Source organism: Eucalyptus grandis, chromosome 6 (genome assembly GCF_016545825.1).
Source record: "Eucalyptus grandis isolate ANBG69807.140 chromosome 6, ASM1654582v1, whole genome shotgun sequence".
NCBI classification, from domain to species: Eukaryota; Viridiplantae; Streptophyta; class Magnoliopsida; order Myrtales; family Myrtaceae; genus Eucalyptus; species Eucalyptus grandis.
The window spans coordinates 40,869,636-40,887,946 of NC_052617.1; the positions used below are offsets into that span (position 1 = coordinate 40,869,636).

General features: G+C 39.8%; 2 protein-coding genes across 2 annotated transcripts; one reads left to right on the plus strand and one right to left on the minus strand.

Moving 5' to 3' along the window:
* Window positions 1–3,063: 3,063 nt before the first annotated feature.
* LOC104449772 (protein DJ-1 homolog D) lies at window positions 3,064–8,609 on the minus strand. The gene is made up of 5 exons (XM_010064032.3): window positions 8,323–8,609; window positions 8,078–8,194; window positions 5,455–5,895; window positions 3,991–4,353; window positions 3,064–3,523 (listed from the first exon to the last, which is right to left on the minus strand). Exons 1-5 carry the CDS (start codon window positions 8,593–8,595, stop codon window positions 3,335–3,337), a joined length of 1,383 nt encoding a protein of 460 aa, XP_010062334.2. The 5' UTR covers window positions 8,596–8,609; the 3' UTR covers window positions 3,064–3,334.
* Window positions 8,610–12,231: 3,622 nt separating this feature from the next.
* On the plus strand, window positions 12,232–18,304 carry LOC104449773 (beta-catenin-like protein 1). The gene is made up of 8 exons (XM_010064033.3): window positions 12,232–13,398; window positions 14,404–14,488; window positions 15,516–15,612; window positions 16,034–16,097; window positions 16,180–16,236; window positions 16,928–16,965; window positions 17,078–17,159; window positions 17,834–18,304. Exons 1-8 carry the CDS (start codon window positions 12,298–12,300, stop codon window positions 17,921–17,923), a joined length of 1,614 nt encoding a protein of 537 aa, XP_010062335.1. The 5' UTR covers window positions 12,232–12,297; the 3' UTR covers window positions 17,924–18,304.
* The last annotated feature ends 7 nt before the right edge of the window (window positions 18,305–18,311 follow it).

Here is an 18,311-nt window from a genome sequence, read left to right on the forward strand (position 1 = left end):
TCCATTAAGCGCAGGAACACAATATGAATATAAGTCACATATGAATTTCATTGTTAAGCAATGTGGGATCATATTTTAACAACTATAATTATCAACTACCGTCGCCCAGCCATATGATGGAAGGAAAAACAAAAACTTGCTATTATCATGGTCCCTGCCATTGCTCATTGATTATTACTTTGTCGCAATCTATTATAGTATTGGAATTTTTAATAAAAAAAATTCAAATATCCACGTTTTTTTTAGCATAGAATGAGTTTTCCATGCACAAGAAAATAGTTTGTAAGGACATTATTTGAAAACAAATTAAAAGTTTTGTTTGCAATCTTTTAATGGGAAACATTACAAGGGTCTACCTCAATCTTCTTCATGTCCCCTTGTGAAATGCAGAACCAATTACCAACATCATTCTAAAACAAGAAAAGTGGAAGATGGGTTAAATTGCATGGAAATTACCAAATTAGTCCTAAACATGATGTATGGATCTCACTTCAGTCCTAAACTTTTGCAATTTTCCAAATTTAATCCTAAACATTTACACAAAATTTCAATATGATCATTCAGGTCAATTTTCGTCAAAAATCATTAATCTATCGATTCATTCATGCTAGCCATCCTACATGGAACACTGTCAAGTTGGCAATTTCTAACAAAAGTTGACTGAAAATATTGTATTGAAATTTCACACAAATGTTCATGATTAAGATGGGAAAATTAAAATTTTCAGAACTAAATTAGCATATGTATACTAGGTTTAGGACTCATTTAACAGTGTTACCCATTATACCATGTTATGACAATCATGGCCTTTGTTATTTTACTTCAATTGTAAGTGGTGAAATTGACCCAGTAGACACAAAATTTTATAACAAATCAGATGAATTAGCAAAAAAAAATGTAAATTGAAGACCATATAAAAATATGAATTAAAAAGGACTAAATTGAAAAAAAAATTGAGACAAACTACGAAAAGAAAGAGAAAAGCACAACTTGCAATTTATTTGAAACATGGATTCTGAATTAATATAGAATAAAATCAGATATGAAAAATTTGACCAATTTCTTTAGAGAGGGGGAAAAGAAAGTGATGCGAGCAATCATTTATGTGTGCACATACGTACGTACATATATATTCATATGTACATATATGTGTGTGTGTGTGTATTATGATGAGCAAGGCGGAATCTTGTTTTTTCGGACCAGATAATAGCAATAAGAAATAGCCAAAGCGAGGAGGAACGAGGGTTGCAAATGCAGGCTGATGATCATTTTGAAAGGAAGCTGATGCGGACGAAGACCCACATTTTTCTGTGAAACTGACTTTCATAATGATAATCGAATGACTACTGTAAAGTTCACCTAACGGAGTGGCCAAGATAATCATATCAAGAAGAGCGATTACATGCTTGGATTGATATGCAACTGAACCTAAGTCTTCTACTAGTCAACCGTGTTTCGTTGCATAAAAAGTAACTCATACATCGTCCATAAATCCTATCACCACAAAAATAATAATAATAATAATGACATTCGAGTATCGAAAGCCCGGCTAAACAAGTAAAATATATCCAAATTTTTATTTTTTTTTTAAACCATATTACTTGTTTTCTCCTACTGCTACCTTCCGGTGGAACCAAGTATTGCCCACGGTCACATATTGAATTGTAACATCGAGAACGAATAACCTAAATCTCCACACAAACAGGGCAATGTCCTTCTTCATATGGATGGAAATCTAGTAGAGAAACTCCCCATACCAAATAAGGCGTGCATTGCTAGGGATGAAGCAGGTTGCAGAGAATCCAAGGAGAAAAATACTAAGAGTGTCGTATGACACTCAAGTACCAAGTCTGGACGGCATCGCCCGCCGCCGGCGATACCCCAACAGCCTTGCCCAAGGCCTTCATGGCCAAGGGCGAGGCAGCCCTCACCCAATTTGGGCAAGGGTTTCACAACTGGCAAGGGTCTCACAACCGGGAAGGGTAGCCGGTGACCCTTGTCGGCTCTAAAGAAAAACAGCCAAAAATTAAAAATTAAAAATATTAAAATAATATTAAAAAATTATCCACGTCACGCAGATGAAGCGTGACGAAGCCATGTCAGACAACCAGCTTCCACATTAGGTTTTCCGACGAAACAAATCAGAATTGACACTCAAGCGAGTGATTTTTCAAGTTTGCAACGCTCAAATAAGCAAGAAAAAAAAAATTGCACTCATAGCTCTCAAACTGAGAATCCATATTCAAGTTTTGAGAAACGTAGGATGACAAGAAACCGTCGGTGAACAGGGCAAGTAGAGTAAAAAAAAGTGCCGAAAGTCCGTCACATGCAAATTTATGCTATGTCTGGGATGGGAACTAGGGAGGGAGGAAAAGGAGGAAAAGTGAGGGACAGGGAAAGAAAATCAGTCAATGTCCAAAGTTTTCTCTCGATCTTCTTCGCATTAACAGGTTTCAGTATCCTCTGTTTTCCGCACCCACTCTCATTCCATCCACTTTCCTTCATTTCCCAAACAAAGACTAAAGAGAGAATCGAACCAAAAGGAAACTCCTTTTGTCCCTTGTCACACTTCCATTGAGAAGTCATGACAATCGGCGACCCAATGTGAAGGAAGATGGAAAGTATGATGGCAAAAACAATGCCAAATACCTCCGATAAAACTCCAACATTCATGCAGAGAATATCCGCTTAGGTTTAGTGCGATGGTTAATCTTTCTTTGTTTAATATCAGTTCTAAATGTGACCTTGTAAGCAAAGAAGGTTGTTATCTTTAAACGAAATCAGTGTCACGAGTTCCCACCCATTGTAAAACAAGGAAGTAGGTACATCGACCGAGCTCTAGTCAGTATGACAGTTGTCCTCCACAAATCAATCGAACAAGAATGCACACTAAACCACAGCGCCAATGAATCGCCAAGTCACACAGATTTGATAATGCAGGCTACCTTTCCTAATACATAACATGAGGAGGCAATTATATTGTTGATGCAGGGAATGACCTCTTAGTAAGACCAAGAAAAGGCTGCGACGAACAAACGATAGAAAATGCTGGATCAGCGGAGATTGACTAATCAACATGTGATATTCACTAATCGGCCATATATAACAGAAAACTTCTCAGTGCAAAACTCTGTCAACATCCAGGGCCATGTACCGTTCCAAGTGACTCACAGAACACACACCTCTCTCTTTCTCCTTTCACAGAACTCACAGAACACACCTATCCCATCCTTCATTCACATAACACACACCTCTCTCATTCTTCCTTCTTATAGCCAGCACAGAAGTAGACTCCATGCTATTTATTTGATACATGTACAAGCACGAACGTCGGCTAAAAGGTTACCTTTATACCCATTAGTGCCATTAACTGAGAAATGAACTCTGGGTGACCAGGCCAAGCCGCTCCTGTGACCAAGTTTCCATCAGTGAAGCAGCGATCGATTGGATCAGGTTCTAACCATGTGGCACCGGCTAGTACCACGTTGAGCTTCACAGCAGGATATGCCGTACATTTCTTCCCCTGTAACAAATCACGATGAATACACCAGTTATACCCTGATGATCTCAAGATACAATAACACAGAATGCCATTCAACTTCAGAAAATTTTCATGTCAAATGCTAAAACTCAACAGGGCCTCACATTCCACTGGCTCTAATTTCATTTCATCACACTTTAGTACCACCCCAATCTGTTGAAAAGCCTTATACATTTAAACTTGAATAGCAGATAAGGGACATGTGCCTATCTCAGTGACTTTTTCTGATACATTCTACCTTAGTATTCGATTGAAATATGGAGAAGTTCACAATCACAGATGCCAAGAGTTGCAGTTAAAGTAGTCGCCACCACAAGAAGTTCCCCAAGATCATTATGAGCATTCTCAAAAGACCGATGAATTTATACAGAAGCTCCTAAAACTGCTACCAGATAACATGTTAATCAACAGTTTTGTCCCATTATTTATATCCATTATCCAGAAACTACCTTGAGAACACCAGCAGCAGACAGAATCTGCTGCCCATGGCAAATGGAGGCAACTGGCTTCTTGGCCTCCATGAAGTCCTTAACTAGAGCAATCACTTTCCCATCCAAGGCCAAATATTCTGGGGCACGACCTCCAGGGATGACAAGGGCATCATAACTTGAGGCATCCAAACCCTCAAAGTCAGCTGTAAGAGTAAAATCATGGCCAGGTTTCTCGCTGTAAGTCTGGTCACCTTCAAAATCATGAATTGCAGTTGGGCAAGTGTCACCACTCTTCTTCTTGGGGCAGACTGCATCAACATGGCACCCTAGAGCTTGAAGAGACTGAAAAGGTACGGTTACCTCATAATCTTCCATGTAGTCCTATAATAGCAAGCCATGGGCAAAAGGTTTTATCAAACTCCGCTTAAACTGCATGGCCTTGTGACGTGTTAAGTAGAAACAAGCTCGTAAAATCATGGCCAGGTTTCTCGCTGTAAGTCTGGTCACCTTCATGCACAAGCGCAACTACTCATGATGTCTTTTGCTACCTTTCAGATAAAGCATAAATTCAACAATATGAGCAATGTAACTTGTTTTTCCTATTTAGTCATTTGTATTTTTTTTTTTGGTAAAATTTTCTATTTAGTCATTCTTTGATTGAAAAGTGAAAATGATTAGTTGAATGGCAGAAAAATAAAATTAGTTAAATGAACCATCCATTAAGTATAAGGATAAGTCCATGACAGTTTTCACCTGGAATTGCTTAAGAGTAACCAGCCACTTGGAAGGACTATTCCTGTGACAACTAATCCTGACAATCATAGACTCACCTAGAACGGAGACATGTAATGTTGTTTAAAACAGAATGGCAGTAATTGACCAACAAATTAGATGGAACCAAACGTAGATTTAACTGAGTGTCTCAACTGCTAGTTTAATATAAACAACTAATTTAATGCAAGCTAGCACCAATTCTTTTCAGGACATATTTCTCTTGAAAAATATTTTCACATATCATAATTACCATACTTCAATTCCATAACTTAAATACTGCTGACTCATCTGTACCACCAGTTCAGACAAGGACACAAGTAAATTCAACTAATTATCCCAATTATGTAATTAACCTATATAAGCTCGATAAAATGTGTTACAATCCAAAATGACATCACTTTGGCCATCCATAACTCAGTCTCTTGAGAAACTAGAAGCTTTAATTGACAGCCAAACAAAATGCACTAGTAAAGGAAAATAAAAAATTGAGTAATTTATTTGAAAACACTTTCAGACAATACTCTTGGAGCACATTCCAATATTGATATAGAGAGGTTAGGAAGTATCCAGCACCATAGCAGAGAACCAGCTCCAAAAAGCTCAAGTAGAAAAAGATGGAATACCAGTTAGTTGAGAAGAAGTAGAAAGAGGAACACAAGACATACATGCCATTACCGCCCAAATGTTCAGTAAATTCTCAACACATACCCCACATAAAAATAAGATCCGTTTTTCCGACCCAGTAATGCTGCCACCCAAAGCCTTCACAAAAGACTGGATGAACTCAGGATGTCCAGTGTATGCAACCCCAGTCACAAGATTGCCATCAGTAATACAGAGCGACATGTTCTCAGGTTCAACCCAGTGAGCACCTGCAGCAATCAGTACAGGTCCCACAGGAGCGAATGCTGTGCACTTGCGACCTTTAACAACATTTGCAGCAGCCAATATCAATTGGCCATGACAAATAGAGGCAATTGGCTTTCCAGCATGAGAAAATTTGCTGACCAAGTCTACAACAGATTGATCCATCGCAAGATACTCCGGAGCTCGTCCTCCTGGTATGACTAGGCCATCATAGGCATTGAATTCAATTTCAGCGAATGTGGCATTTAATGTAAAATTGTGCCCCCAAGACTCAGAATAAGTCTGCACAAGGTAGAAGGTAAAGCTCAAAAAGGAGTAATTAATGCCTACAGATTGAGAAAAGACAAACCAATGTCTCAGCTATCTAAGAGCTCAATGGAGATTAAAGATGATATATGTAAGCAACAAAAGAAATCTATGAGGCTGAAAGTCTGATATGTAAATTATCAAATGTTGTAGCATGGTGTCTTCTATATACACATGAGAAAAGAATTACATGAGTATTTTGATATTGCTAGTATAGATAGATGTTGAAATTATTAAAAAGTTCTCAGTAAACTGAGAAGATATTTTAAATGCATCATTGAGTTTTTCTTGGGTGTAAGAAAAATAAAAATGTCCATAATCTCCTTGCAATCCACATTACTTCCAAAACAAGCGCCGCATCTTTTGTAACAATGATATGTCCCCATACTGAACGCGTTTGTGAAAATAGACAATCATACAACATCCTTTTGAATTCCTAGGCTACCACACAGAATTAGATACATTACAGGTTCTCACAGCAATTGGACAGTAGATTATTCCACATATAACAGAAGTCCAAGGACTTGGATTGCTGAAACTAAAGTACAGGTAGTGACTTAACAAAATACTTGAAGTAGAACGGGCATCTAGACAATTTTCCTTGTAAATGAGCATTAATTATGGACATTGAGATGTATAAAGTCTATGACAAGAAGACAAGTATGACTATGAGATGTTAACATATGCTGCAAGGGCAAAGAGTGTTCTCTTTTTTCTTTTTTAACCCAAAAATATGAAGAGGACACTCTTTGAATGCTTTGAATTTCATGTGAGAACATGAAGAGACTTGTTCTAAATCATGCTATTGAAAGGACTGTCTTCTAGTTCAGTTAGATCTTTCTATTTTCTTTTGTACTTCATCTAATTTTAATATTTAATGTGAACATAATGGGTAGCTTGAAATTTTTTTCTATTAATAACAGTGCTTACTTATCACGTACTCTTTTTGGACATTAGTTTAACGACTATGATACAATGACATACACGCTCTTCAAGTAATAGCCTTTTTCAACTCGATGTAGATCATGCTCAGCATTTCTAATTTAATTCATCCCCCTCTGCAATATTCACATTGATGTAGAACAATCATAAATGCTTTATGAATTTCCTTTCTTTCTCAAGAACTTGAGATGAGATCACATGTAGATGCTCAAACAGCAGAATCTCACTGTCACCTAGTGTACCTGGGACTCATCTAGCACATTCAATATGATGCAGTTGACAATAACTACCAAGGAGAGAGAAGCGAAGTTTGACAGGGCACATGAATTCAACCAATCATTCAACAATAACAGGTCTCATTCAAGTCTGCTAATATCAAGCGGAAAATCAACAAAACTAGGAGTAAGGTTTTATTCCCATCGGGGTTGGCAGTCGTGTCACATAACGCAGGCATCACTAAGAAAGTGAAATATCAAAACGCCCATTGTACTTTGTACCATTTAGAAAATGATCAGTGTATCTATATTTTTTTTCAACTCAATCGGAGGCCATGTACTTCTCAAATAGGTGAAATAGCACTTCTGCAGGTCTTTGTTACTCTATAGGTGTGTTGCATTCCCTGTAGTATCAGACGCTTGTAAGATAATCCTTAGTGCTGTTAAAGGAAGCTTAACTTAAATGCCAACCACTTGTACTAGGATTTATTTGTTTCCGTAAGTAGACCCCTTCTCCTATGATGATGCGACTCACACGTTTTAATGAAGCAAACGAAACCTTAACAGATGATTCAGAAAGAGGCACCACACATACATGAACAGTATAGATGGATTTACAACTGAAAGATGTTTAAGAGTATTAAGTTATCAATGATCCAAAATGGTGTGCCAAGTTACATTTTATCCTTACTCGAGGCATCCCATCATCGTGGTCAATAACCTATTTCTAATCGAACACACGATGGCCAAATTCAGAACTCTGCAACAAATCTTCAAGTTCAACTAGTCCAAACTTCTCAACTACGGTTCACTTACAAATGCCATTCTCGAAAATGGGTGTCCCCAACCAAATCAAGGAACACTACAGCAAAGCCAGAGAAACTAGAGTCTCTCATCCAACGCCATCAGCTGGAGAGAAAGACACGGATAGACACCGACCAAAATAAAACGAGAAGAGACGAGAGAAGCTAGATTAGCGCGACGGGCGGACGGAGAGAGACCTGGTGAGCGCCCATCTGGTGAACGGCGGTGCGGCAGGCATCGCCGGCCTTCTTCCCGGGGCAAACGGCGTCCACGGACACTCCGTACGCGAGAAGCGCCTGGAACGGGACCATCACCTGCATCCACAGCCAAAAAGAAAAACACCACCGAGCCCAAGAAGACGTCTCAATCCGAGACCCGACGGAGAAAACAGCGAAGCGAATCGACGGTGCGATGAACCACCCCCCCACCCCCCGGGCCCTACCTCGTAGTCTTCCATGTAGTCTCCGCACAGCAGCAGAACCCTCCTCTGAGGTTTGGATCCCGCCATCGTCTCGGACTGGCGGTAGTAGAGAGAGTCGTCGCTCTGTTCCTGGCGAAGCAGCGCCTTATCTGGAAGCGGCGAAAGGGAGGGAGGGAGGACGGAATGGAGGACTGGATAAATCTGGCGAGCTCGGACATGGCAGAAACGTCTGGAGCGAGATGCCTCGGCGTCGCTGTCCAGCCTGTCCTGACGATCGCGTCGCGCACTACCCATTTCTTTACTGTTTGTCGTTTTCTTTCCTTTTTTTTTTTTTTTTTTTTTCATCTTTTTTCTATTTCACTCAGCCGTGGACCAGCGGAGGAAATTTGGAGAAAAAATAAGAAAAGATTCAATGATCTTCTTTTTTTTTTTTAATTACAAAAATCATTTATATCAGTGCCAGCATTACCACCCGAAAACGGCCGGGGACCACTATATTAATAATTTCCAGTCAAAATTAATCGAAAAGGCAATATTGGCAAATCATAAAAACTTTAAAATTAAATTGTGTAGATTGAATTTTTTTAAATTAAATTGATCGTTGTATAATAAGTTGAAAACCTTTTCAACAGCTTTTCCCATAATAAATAATGGGAAGAGAAAACGAATTTGAGTCGAGGTTAGTGAGAGGAAGAAGAGAAAACGTGCATGGCCAAAGATGTCATCATTAATTCAAGCTAAAGATCATTTTGAGCTATTGGTGTCACTTCAAAAGCAACAAGTTTCTAGATATTTGAGTAAATCAACCCAGGGAAAATTTCAATTAAGGGCCCAAATAAAGTCATTTCTTAAAATACGATCCAAAGTGGATCTTATTTCAAATAAGAGTCTTATTTACTCTTGAATAAAGGATAGATTTCACAATAGCCAAATCTTATCCACATCCGAGGATATTCTCATATAAGTACTGTTTTGTATAATTTTCTTTTATTTCTTTCTTCTTTGTTTAATCTTTTTGTTTTGATTTCTTTCTTCATCTTCCTCACACCTGTTTGGCTCTGCCTTGCCTCCATCTTCGATACCATTGATCATTGGACAAAAAAGAAATGCTTGTGAGACCTTCTTGAAGGACAAAGAAGTACTCAACATTTTTTATGACCTCATCCACCCTAGTTCTATCATCTTCTTCTCAAGGTCCCCAATTTCATATTAGATCAGTAATTTGCTAGTTGTAAAAGCTTAATTGAATGTTGAGTTAACGATGCACAAGGTGCCAAGAAGCACTCTGAGGCAAATAACAACCGATCTCAAGCCCTTGTTTCTCAACCGTTGAATTCTCCACTCTGTCGAATTTATCACCAAAGCACCACTCGATGTGATGAAAGACAAAGTATGAACAATGGAGTCATGAAGCCACAAAGGAAACTGCCAACTTAAGGAGGTCACCATGGCAATGGCCGTCACTTTGGAATGAACTTTTGGATTGGCGATGGAGTGAAATAACGCTAGATTGAAGCTAGGCAACCCACAAAAGACAAATAGGGCATAGATGGCAACAGGGCAACAATCAAGGGCGTCTAGATTGGGGTAGGTAACATTGGAGCTGGCTTGAGACCGTTGGCCGGACAACGCAAAAGAGCAACTATAGGCCGGTGATCGACGTATTCAAGACAGGATGAAGAAAAAGAGAAAGAAGGAAAACAAAATAAATTACCCACGAAGTTCTCATTTGAGATAATGTCCACTTTAAGCCATCTTTCAAAAATATAATTCACTTTTGACTCTTATTTAGAAATCATGAAAATTGCGAGCACGAAAGCTCCCTCGTTACACTCGTGCAAAATAATCAAGAAAACTCAGGGGCCCACTCAAAAAAGTAAACTAATTAGCGTGGAAGTGCCGAAGCATGAATTGAAGTCCTTGTCTAACCAACAGTCTAAGACAGTCTCAATTATGCTAAGAGATATGAATATGGGTTTTTTTTAGGCTGCTTTTGACTTCGACATTTATCTGAAGATTTTGTAGTAGATTAATCATTGTATGACATTTAGTATAGTTTCCTAATGATTTAATAATTGTCGTTTGGATTTTGCATATCTCAATTATAGGTTAATACTGTTGAATGGTCCATTCAAGAACTAATTTCTTGATGAGGATTGCAATCAATAGTCATGTTACATATATGCTATTAAGCTAAAAATGAGGCGTCGAAAGATTCGAAACTCTTTGAATACTCGGTCAATCGACATTGCATGTGACGTCTCTTCTACCATAACCTTTTTTTATCTTGGGAAATTTCGAAAATTTCTACTTGCTTTTCACTCCAACTCTGCTCTGTATCATCTACTGCAAATTTTTATCCAAATTTCAGGTTGGATTTCGAATCTATTTCCGATTCGACACCGTTCATGCATGGGCTTGTTGTATTGATAGATAAGCCTCGCACGACATCAAAAACTAGCATGATGCGCCTAAAGCCATGCTGATCAGATTATAAAATTTTGTTTGAATTTTGTTGTCATATCTTAACATCCCCAATTTTGTTTTTATCAAGACGAGCAAAACTAGCCTTAGAAGACTTGATGCACTACATCCCGAAGTGCGAGCTTGTGATGCCCAACGGCCTGGGCTCGGCGAAGCCCGCGCTATTTCACAAACGGGCCCTACCAATCTTTTAATCTGAATAATGCTTTGCTTTAAATTTTTCTCATTTTTTTGGGCCCATGAACCGGTAAGAGCGAATCCCGCTCCCCGCTCGAGCTGTGCCCTCCTCCTGGTCCTGGACTAGAGTGGCCCAAGCCCGCTTTCCCAATCCTTCCATTTGGCATCCCGGTTGATTTTTACTAGGGGTGTGCATGGTCCGGGCGGGCGGTTCCTAACCTAGAACCGAGAACCGCCCGCTAAGGACCGGTTCTGAAAAATTTGAACCAGGATCCACCCGGTCGTTGCATGGCTCCACCCGAGAACTAGACCGTCGGTCCGGTCCAGTTGTCGGGTGGATCCATGGGCCCGATCTTGACGTGAAACAATTTTGGTTTTTAACATAAAACGACTATGTGACATCAAAGCAAGCCAAAGAAAGAAAAACCAAATTTAAATGCATAGAGATGCGGACGGCGGGAGAAGTAAACGCAGCGAAATGGTGATAGGATTAGGAGTCGAAAACGAAGGAAGTGAGATGAGATCTAGGGTTTTTTTTAGTAATTTTTTTTTTTAATATTAAAAAGGTTCCGGTCCGGTCTGGGTGGGTGGGCGAGCGGATCTGCCCATGGAACCAGGAACCGAATCGGTACCCATCAGTTCTCATAAATTAGAATCGGGAACCGAATCGGTTCCCTCAAGAATCGCCAATTCCAAGTGGCTCCGGGCGATTCTCAGGTATTTTGCACACCCCTAATTTTTACTATTGGTCTCATCAACTTCACTTTATCATGTTGAAGTCATGACTTATACCATCTCCACACCTGTCAAAATTTGAACCCATATTTGATGAACTGATTTATTATATGAGTTCGTTATAATTAATGATTCAAATCTATGATTCTTTCTCACCCTCACTCGATTTTGTTCGAGTTCATTTTATGCTCTCACCTTAATTTAGATATGAAATTTCTTAAATTATGTTAAATATATAAGTAGTTTAGTAATATGAGTCGGAGTTAAGCATGAATCACTAAATATCTATTCCATGAAAATGGATCGATTTGGATTTAACCATTTTCGGTCCGGCTCACTAGTTTGATGGGTCATCCATCTCCTCATATTTTGCTCCATCTTTCAAGAAAAATCAATCGCTCCTTGGTCATTTCCCGCGGATTTGGCTTGCGACCGACCCGGAATCCGGTTTTGCCCGATACCCGAACTGAACCGGTTCAGTCACACACCACCGGTTCGAATCAAATAATCGGTTCTTCCGGGACTCAGTTCCGTTCAATTGCGCCGCCGCACTCTGCAGGTCGCTTCATAGAATTCCAGAGAGAGAGAGTACGAGCAGAGATGGATATGGAAGTCCAGGATGCTCGCGACCGCAGCTTCAAGCGGAAGCGCGACGACCTCCCCGACTCATTCCCCGCCACCAACGGCGGCGGCGGCGGCGGAGGAGGCGGCGGCATCGACCTGTCCCTTCTCGAAGCCGTGGAGAGATCCCAGAGCACCGTCGAAGTCCTCGACCTCAAGACCCTGAAGAAGCTCGTCCTCGCCTTCGAGCGCCGCCTCAAGGAGAACATCGAGGCCCGCCTCAAGTACCCCGACCACCCCGAGCGCTTCGCCGACTCCGAGATCGAGCTCCACGAGGAGCTCCAGAAGCTCAAGGTCCTCGCCGGCGGCCCCGAGCTCTACCCCGACCTCGTGTCGCTCAACACCATCCCTTCCGTCCTCGGCTTGCTCGCCCACGAGAACACCGACATCGCCATCGACGTCGTCCAGCTCCTCCAGGACCTGACCGACGAGGACGTCCTGGAGGACAACGACGAGCCCGCTAGGGTTCTCGTCGACGCGTTGGTCGAGAACAACGTGCTCGAGCTCCTGGTCCAGAATTTGCAGCGATTGTCGGAGTCGGACCCCGACGAGATGGCCGCGGTGTACAATACTCTCGCCACGATTGAGAATTTGATAGAAGTGAAGCCGGCGGTGGCGGAGCTGGTGTGCGAGAAGACCAAGCTGTTTCGGTGGCTGTTGACGAAGATCAGGCAGAAGGAATTCGACAGCAACAAGCAATACGCGTCCGAGATTTTGGCGATACTGCTGCAGAACAGCAAGGCCAATCAGAAGAAGCTGGGGCAGATGAACGGCGTGGATGTGATGCTGCAAGCTGTTGCCATGTACAAGTCCAAGGACCCGAAGACGCAGGACGAGGAAGAGATGTTGGAGAATCTGTTTGACTGTTTGTGCTGCTTGGTAATGCCTCTGGAGAACAAGGAGAGGTTTTTGAAGGCCGAGGGCGTGGAGTTGATGATAATCATTATGAAGCAGAAGAAGTCGGCTTACGGTTCTGCGATCAGGGCGCTTGACTTTGCCATGACCAAGTATCCGCCCGCGTGTGAGAGGTTCGTGGATGTTCTGGGCTTGAAGACTGCCTTCGCTGCTTTCATGGGTAAGGTGAGTAACACTTTCATTGGAAGAGTCCTTCTCGGTCGGTTTACGGTCCAGTAATCACAGCCCTTACTGCATTCATGGCGATGTTGATTTTATGATTCTGCAGTCCATATCTTACTGCATTTCATGGTTGATGGAAGACCTATCTCATAATTGAGTGTGATGTTGTGTTAATAGTGCTATTCCAACACCATAGAAGGGAGGACATGGCGGGGGTACCATCATGGGCGGGAATACGAAGACAATGACGTCTGGCTTTGGATAGCGTCCCCATTTGGGAGAACTCTATGATGCTCTAGTTAGCAATTTTTTTTTTTTTTTTAAAAGGCAAAAGCCACAGCAAAAGTTGGGGTTGGAATTCCCGAGATGAAGTACTGGTCTGATACTTCTTTGACTCTGCTTGGAACTTATCATACTGTAGTACCTAGAGCGTGGTATGCTTCGGGCTAGTCATCAATCTAAGGATGCTGAATGCGAATGCTATTTGGCTAGACTTGTAGCATCTTGGGATGTGATGGTAGAATGCTATTCTTCCCATGGTATTAACAGTTATTGCTAATTTGACAAAGCTGTAGCTGTTGGAGAACTGCTGAAGGTTAATTCTTAATGAAGAAATGACCTCACTAGTAAGTAGCTAGAATGTTTGGTGAGCCACTGTAAAGAACTGCTCTAGCCAAAGTGATCATGTTGCACGACAAGTCTTTTCCCATGTTGAAAAGAGTGCTTGATTGCACAGAAAGTCCTTTCTTTTGCCTTTTCGAATTCCACATTTTTTCATGTGACTACGCTGTGACATTTCTTGTCATACATACTTAAACTAGGATGCATTTGATTTGCTGTATTTGTGGATAACTGAATATTAATGTAGCGAATTCATTTTATTACTACTCACTACATAAGATGGCTTCAGTCTCTACTTTCCGAGCAGTTATGTCTTTCTCCATGTTTTTCTGGGGACTGATCTTGGATAATGTCAATTTAAAGGCCTCCATACCTTTTCTTTTACAGATTCCGCAATACAAGAAGAACAAGAAAGAAAGGTATCAAGAAGACTTAGAAGAACGCGTTATTTCTCTAATTGCATCTTTATTTGGTAAGCAGGCAAGTAAAATACTTGAGAGCATACTTTAGCAGCATAAAGCATAATTTTACATGGTGGATCAAAATGCTTCCTGTGAGGGTTCTATTTCTTGAATGTGTATTTTTACCAGCTTCCTGAAGGTGCAGTAAAGGCATCTGTGATTGCTGTGTACACTCTAAGCCGATGCATTAAAGTCAAACCAGTTGTGATTCTCACTTTGAGGTTCTGACTTTGATTCTTGGAATGCTCCCCCTTTCCCCTTTTTTTTGTAGATATAGATTACATAATATGGTTTTAACTTTTAAGAAACTAAATAAGGATTTATAATTCATATGAGTAATTTTTTTTTGTCATTATCAAATGATGTATTGCAACTTTGTTACCTATCTAAAACATAAAAATCAACTCTGTCTATATATTTCTCAGTTCCATTGCCATTACTTTGCATCATGCTACACTTATCTGTATACCAAAATTGGGTATATAGACTAAGATTTTCCATGAACTGTGAAAAGTTTTCCATGTGTTGGGATGTTGGTTGACATTATACTTTTTGGGCAAAAAGTGAACAAGAGTTCCTTTAGACTGCATTGTTTTGAATATCATGTCCTCCTTAATTATGTGAAACTGCACGTTCAAAAGAATTAACTCCTTTTGAGTTTGTGTTTTTTGATTGATACTTCTGGAATAATTCTTGCTGTCAAAATCAGTTGGATGTGATGTTTATAAAGTCCACTTTAGCGACTCTGTTTCTGATTATCGCACATAGTGTTCATTGTTATCACTTAGAATTATAAAAAACTAGTGGCTGTGCATGGAGATCTTGCAATATGGAATCATATGTTTGCTAAATCACTTTTTCTTTTTCTTTTTTTCCCTGGTTGGGTGTGACAAAATTGGTTGAATATGAGGTTTTAAACCCCTTACATAACATTTTCAAATGAAGACAATCTCTATCTGTTATGCTTTAGAATGTGTGGCAGTAAAAGAGAAGTGTACTAGTGGGTCAAATAATTTGATCTGGATTTCTTTGTGACAGATGGGATTTCAAGGGGCTCTAGGAGGGACAGGCTGTTGAGCAAGTTTGTGGAAAATGAATATGAAAAGATAGACCGGCTTGTGGAACTCTATGTGAGGTGGTTCTCTCTCTCTCTCTTTTACTTTTGGTATATAACTTGTGCTGGACCCTTCACTTGGTATCGTGGGAAAGTTCAATTACATTCTTCTAGTTTGCTGAAAAAGTTAGAAACTATGTTTTGTGCATAATTTCTGTATGATAGGCTGTTATGTATAGATGTTGTACCCCCTCATTACCTTTTCTTAATGGAAATTTTGGTTAATACTCCAATAGAAATCTGGATAATATTGCTAGTGGTAAAGAATTGAACCTGTGAAACAGAAGCTTGGAAAGGTAATAGAAGAAAAGAAACATGGAAGAGAAACTACTTCTTCCAGGCATCAAGTGATTGTTTTGTCATTTATTTTGCTTGTGGGTGAGGAAGCTGTTGTTTTAACTGTTGATGGTATGTGCTTCTAACACTTCTTCTCTATGCGAAGATATTCTGATCGGGTTAAAGCAGAGATGGAAAGGTTAAACCAGCTTGAATTTGATGATTTGGAGGTAATTGTCTTTTCTTCACAAGAACTTATTTTGATTAATTTAATTCAAAACTGAACTTTCTCTATGCATTCGAAATCAACAGATTGATGAGGATGAAAGATACAACCGAAGGCTAGAATCTGGGCTATACACTCTTCAGGTTACCACTATACTTTGATCTATCAGATGTCAATTTGTAGACAGGACCGCTTAATTTGAAACTAGATTTGTATGAAATTCAAAAGTGGATGGCTGTGGTGTTTGGATGCTGTGCAGTCTGTATAAGTGAGATAATAGACTAGTAGTGCAACAGAGCACGTTTACTGTCTTGTTCAGTTGCAATGACTTTTCTGAGATGCCCACTCTATATGCATTGTGCAATTACTTGAAGAAATTTGAGAAAAAATAAAGTCTTGGAAGAGTAATACAGGATGATAATCTCATATGGTGCATCTGGAACTTTCGGATTCTTAAAGGGCTACTTCAGAAGAGTTAAGTTTTGTAAACTGGTTCTATTGATGTCATGTGTAAGAACTTTTGTTTGAGACATGATCAGGATGATGTTCATCTTCCTTCATTAAGTATTGGGATGGACTTGGAGTGGTATAGGTCAACAGGTGCCGGGTTTTTAACATTCCAACAAAGACTCTTTCAAGCTTGAATGCATATTTAAACTGATTTGTTTTATCATTCAGATTAAACTTATATCCTAAAATAAGTTGCTATTAAGAGGCGCCAAGCAAAAACGATATGACTATTAAGAGGCCACTTTGGTTACTTTTACTCTTAAATCTGTAAATTCTCACTTAAATATGTATAATTCATTTCTTCCCTATGTTATGTTTCTGCAGCTGATTGCTGTCATTCTTGGTCATCTCTGGTGCTCAGAGTAAGTTGCCCCATGTACACATTATGTCAGCTATACAGTAGGGGATCTTTACCTTTAGTTTTTCCTTCTTTAGGTTGTGTTTAATTCTTACTTCTTAACTGTTACTTTGTAGACATCCTGGAATGAGGGCCAGAATTGAACAACTACTCAAGCTGCAAAAACTTAGCAAGGAAGATGTTAAAGAAATACTTCAGGTAATCCTCTCAAATCACATCTTTCTTTGCATTTTTGGTTATAGCTGAGTAGCTCGTGTCCAATGGGTAATATATGACAGCTATAATTTTTACTACTGTGCCAAGTATTACAAGATGATCGGTAGTTCTTTTGATGGGTGTTTCTGTCTTTACCTTCTGCTGAGGTTTTTTTGCTTTTGTTGTCAATGCGAATATTTTACCTTTTAAAAGTATAAAGCTATTGAGAATTAGCATGTATGGAAATTCAGAAGCGAAAAGCAGGGGAGGGCTTTCTGTATTGTGCTTTTGCAGATAACTCAGTTATCAATCGAAAACATGCAAATTGAACCTCTAAATTTATTCTGTCAATCTCTAACTCAATTGCAAATTCATCCAGTGCCATAGATATGTGAAGAATAAGTAGAGAAAAAAATTGGAGAATGAATTGTCTCAATGAAAAACATTTGAGTGATAGGGTCTAAGGGAAACAGCAGTTGACTTCAGGTGCTTGGGTTTAGACCAGCCAAATAAGTTAATAATAATATATTAGCACTCTAGAACATGTTTACTTGGCTAAGTAGTCTATATAAAATTCTGCACTTCTTTGCGACTGAAGACCAGAAATTCTAGTTGTACTTCTTGTGGTTATGTAGTCAAAGGTGTATACTTTTAAAGTCAACTATGCCTAATTGCAGGAATACCATGACAACATTGGGGATCTGGATGGTCCAGACGAGAAAGAGCGTGCTCAGACGAAGATTCAAAAGTTTATATCAGCTCTTTGATTTGCTCATGAAATCTCACCGACCCCAGTTGTTCTTGAATTTTCCTTTACCGCTAACATATGTAGTGCTAGTCAAATATCAGTTCGGAAGGCTCCAGTGGCTGTGGTTTCAGATCTCCGGCATCCAGTCTACCAGCACACTGTCATGTACTGTAATTGGAACAACATTAGCTGACTCCGTTTCTTGGGGTCATTCAGTGAGGAAACTTTCAAGATTTGTAAGGCAGTACCCTGTGAATATTGTAATTCAAGCAGCAAGTTTTCTGAATGCTAAGCTGTGAAAAGTCACCAAACTTTGTACTCAAGAACCAGCTTGGTCATTGGTTTGGAATGGGATTTTGGTTGGTTCCAATTTTATTTTATTTTCCTTTTTGAGTTTCTCCATCCGC

What these genes read in the sequence shown, in the direction of transcription:
- LOC104449772 (XM_010064032.3), bottom strand. Translation starts at nt 8,595, where the DNA reads ATGGGTAGTGCGCGACGCGATCGTCAGGACAGGCTGGACAGCGACGCC. An exon ending in ACCAGATGGGCGCTCACCAG is followed by an intron (nt 5,896 to 8,077) that starts GTCTCTCTCCGT and finishes TACCTTGTGCAG; the next exon opens with ACTTATTCTGAGTCTTGGGG. An exon ending in CTGCTGCTGGTGTTCTCAAG is followed by an intron (nt 3,524 to 3,990) that starts GTAGTTTCTGGA and finishes GATTTGTTACAG; the next exon opens with GGGAAGAAATGTACGGCATA.
- LOC104449773 (XM_010064033.3), top strand. Translation starts at nt 12,298, where the DNA reads ATGGATATGGAAGTCCAGGATGCTCGCGACCGCAGCTTCAAGCGGAAG. An exon ending in TCTAATTGCATCTTTATTTG is followed by an intron (nt 14,489 to 15,515) that starts GTAAGCAGGCAA and finishes TCTTTGTGACAG; the next exon opens with ATGGGATTTCAAGGGGCTCT. An exon ending in TTGAATTTGATGATTTGGAG is followed by an intron (nt 16,098 to 16,179) that starts GTAATTGTCTTT and finishes CGAAATCAACAG; the next exon opens with ATTGATGAGGATGAAAGATA.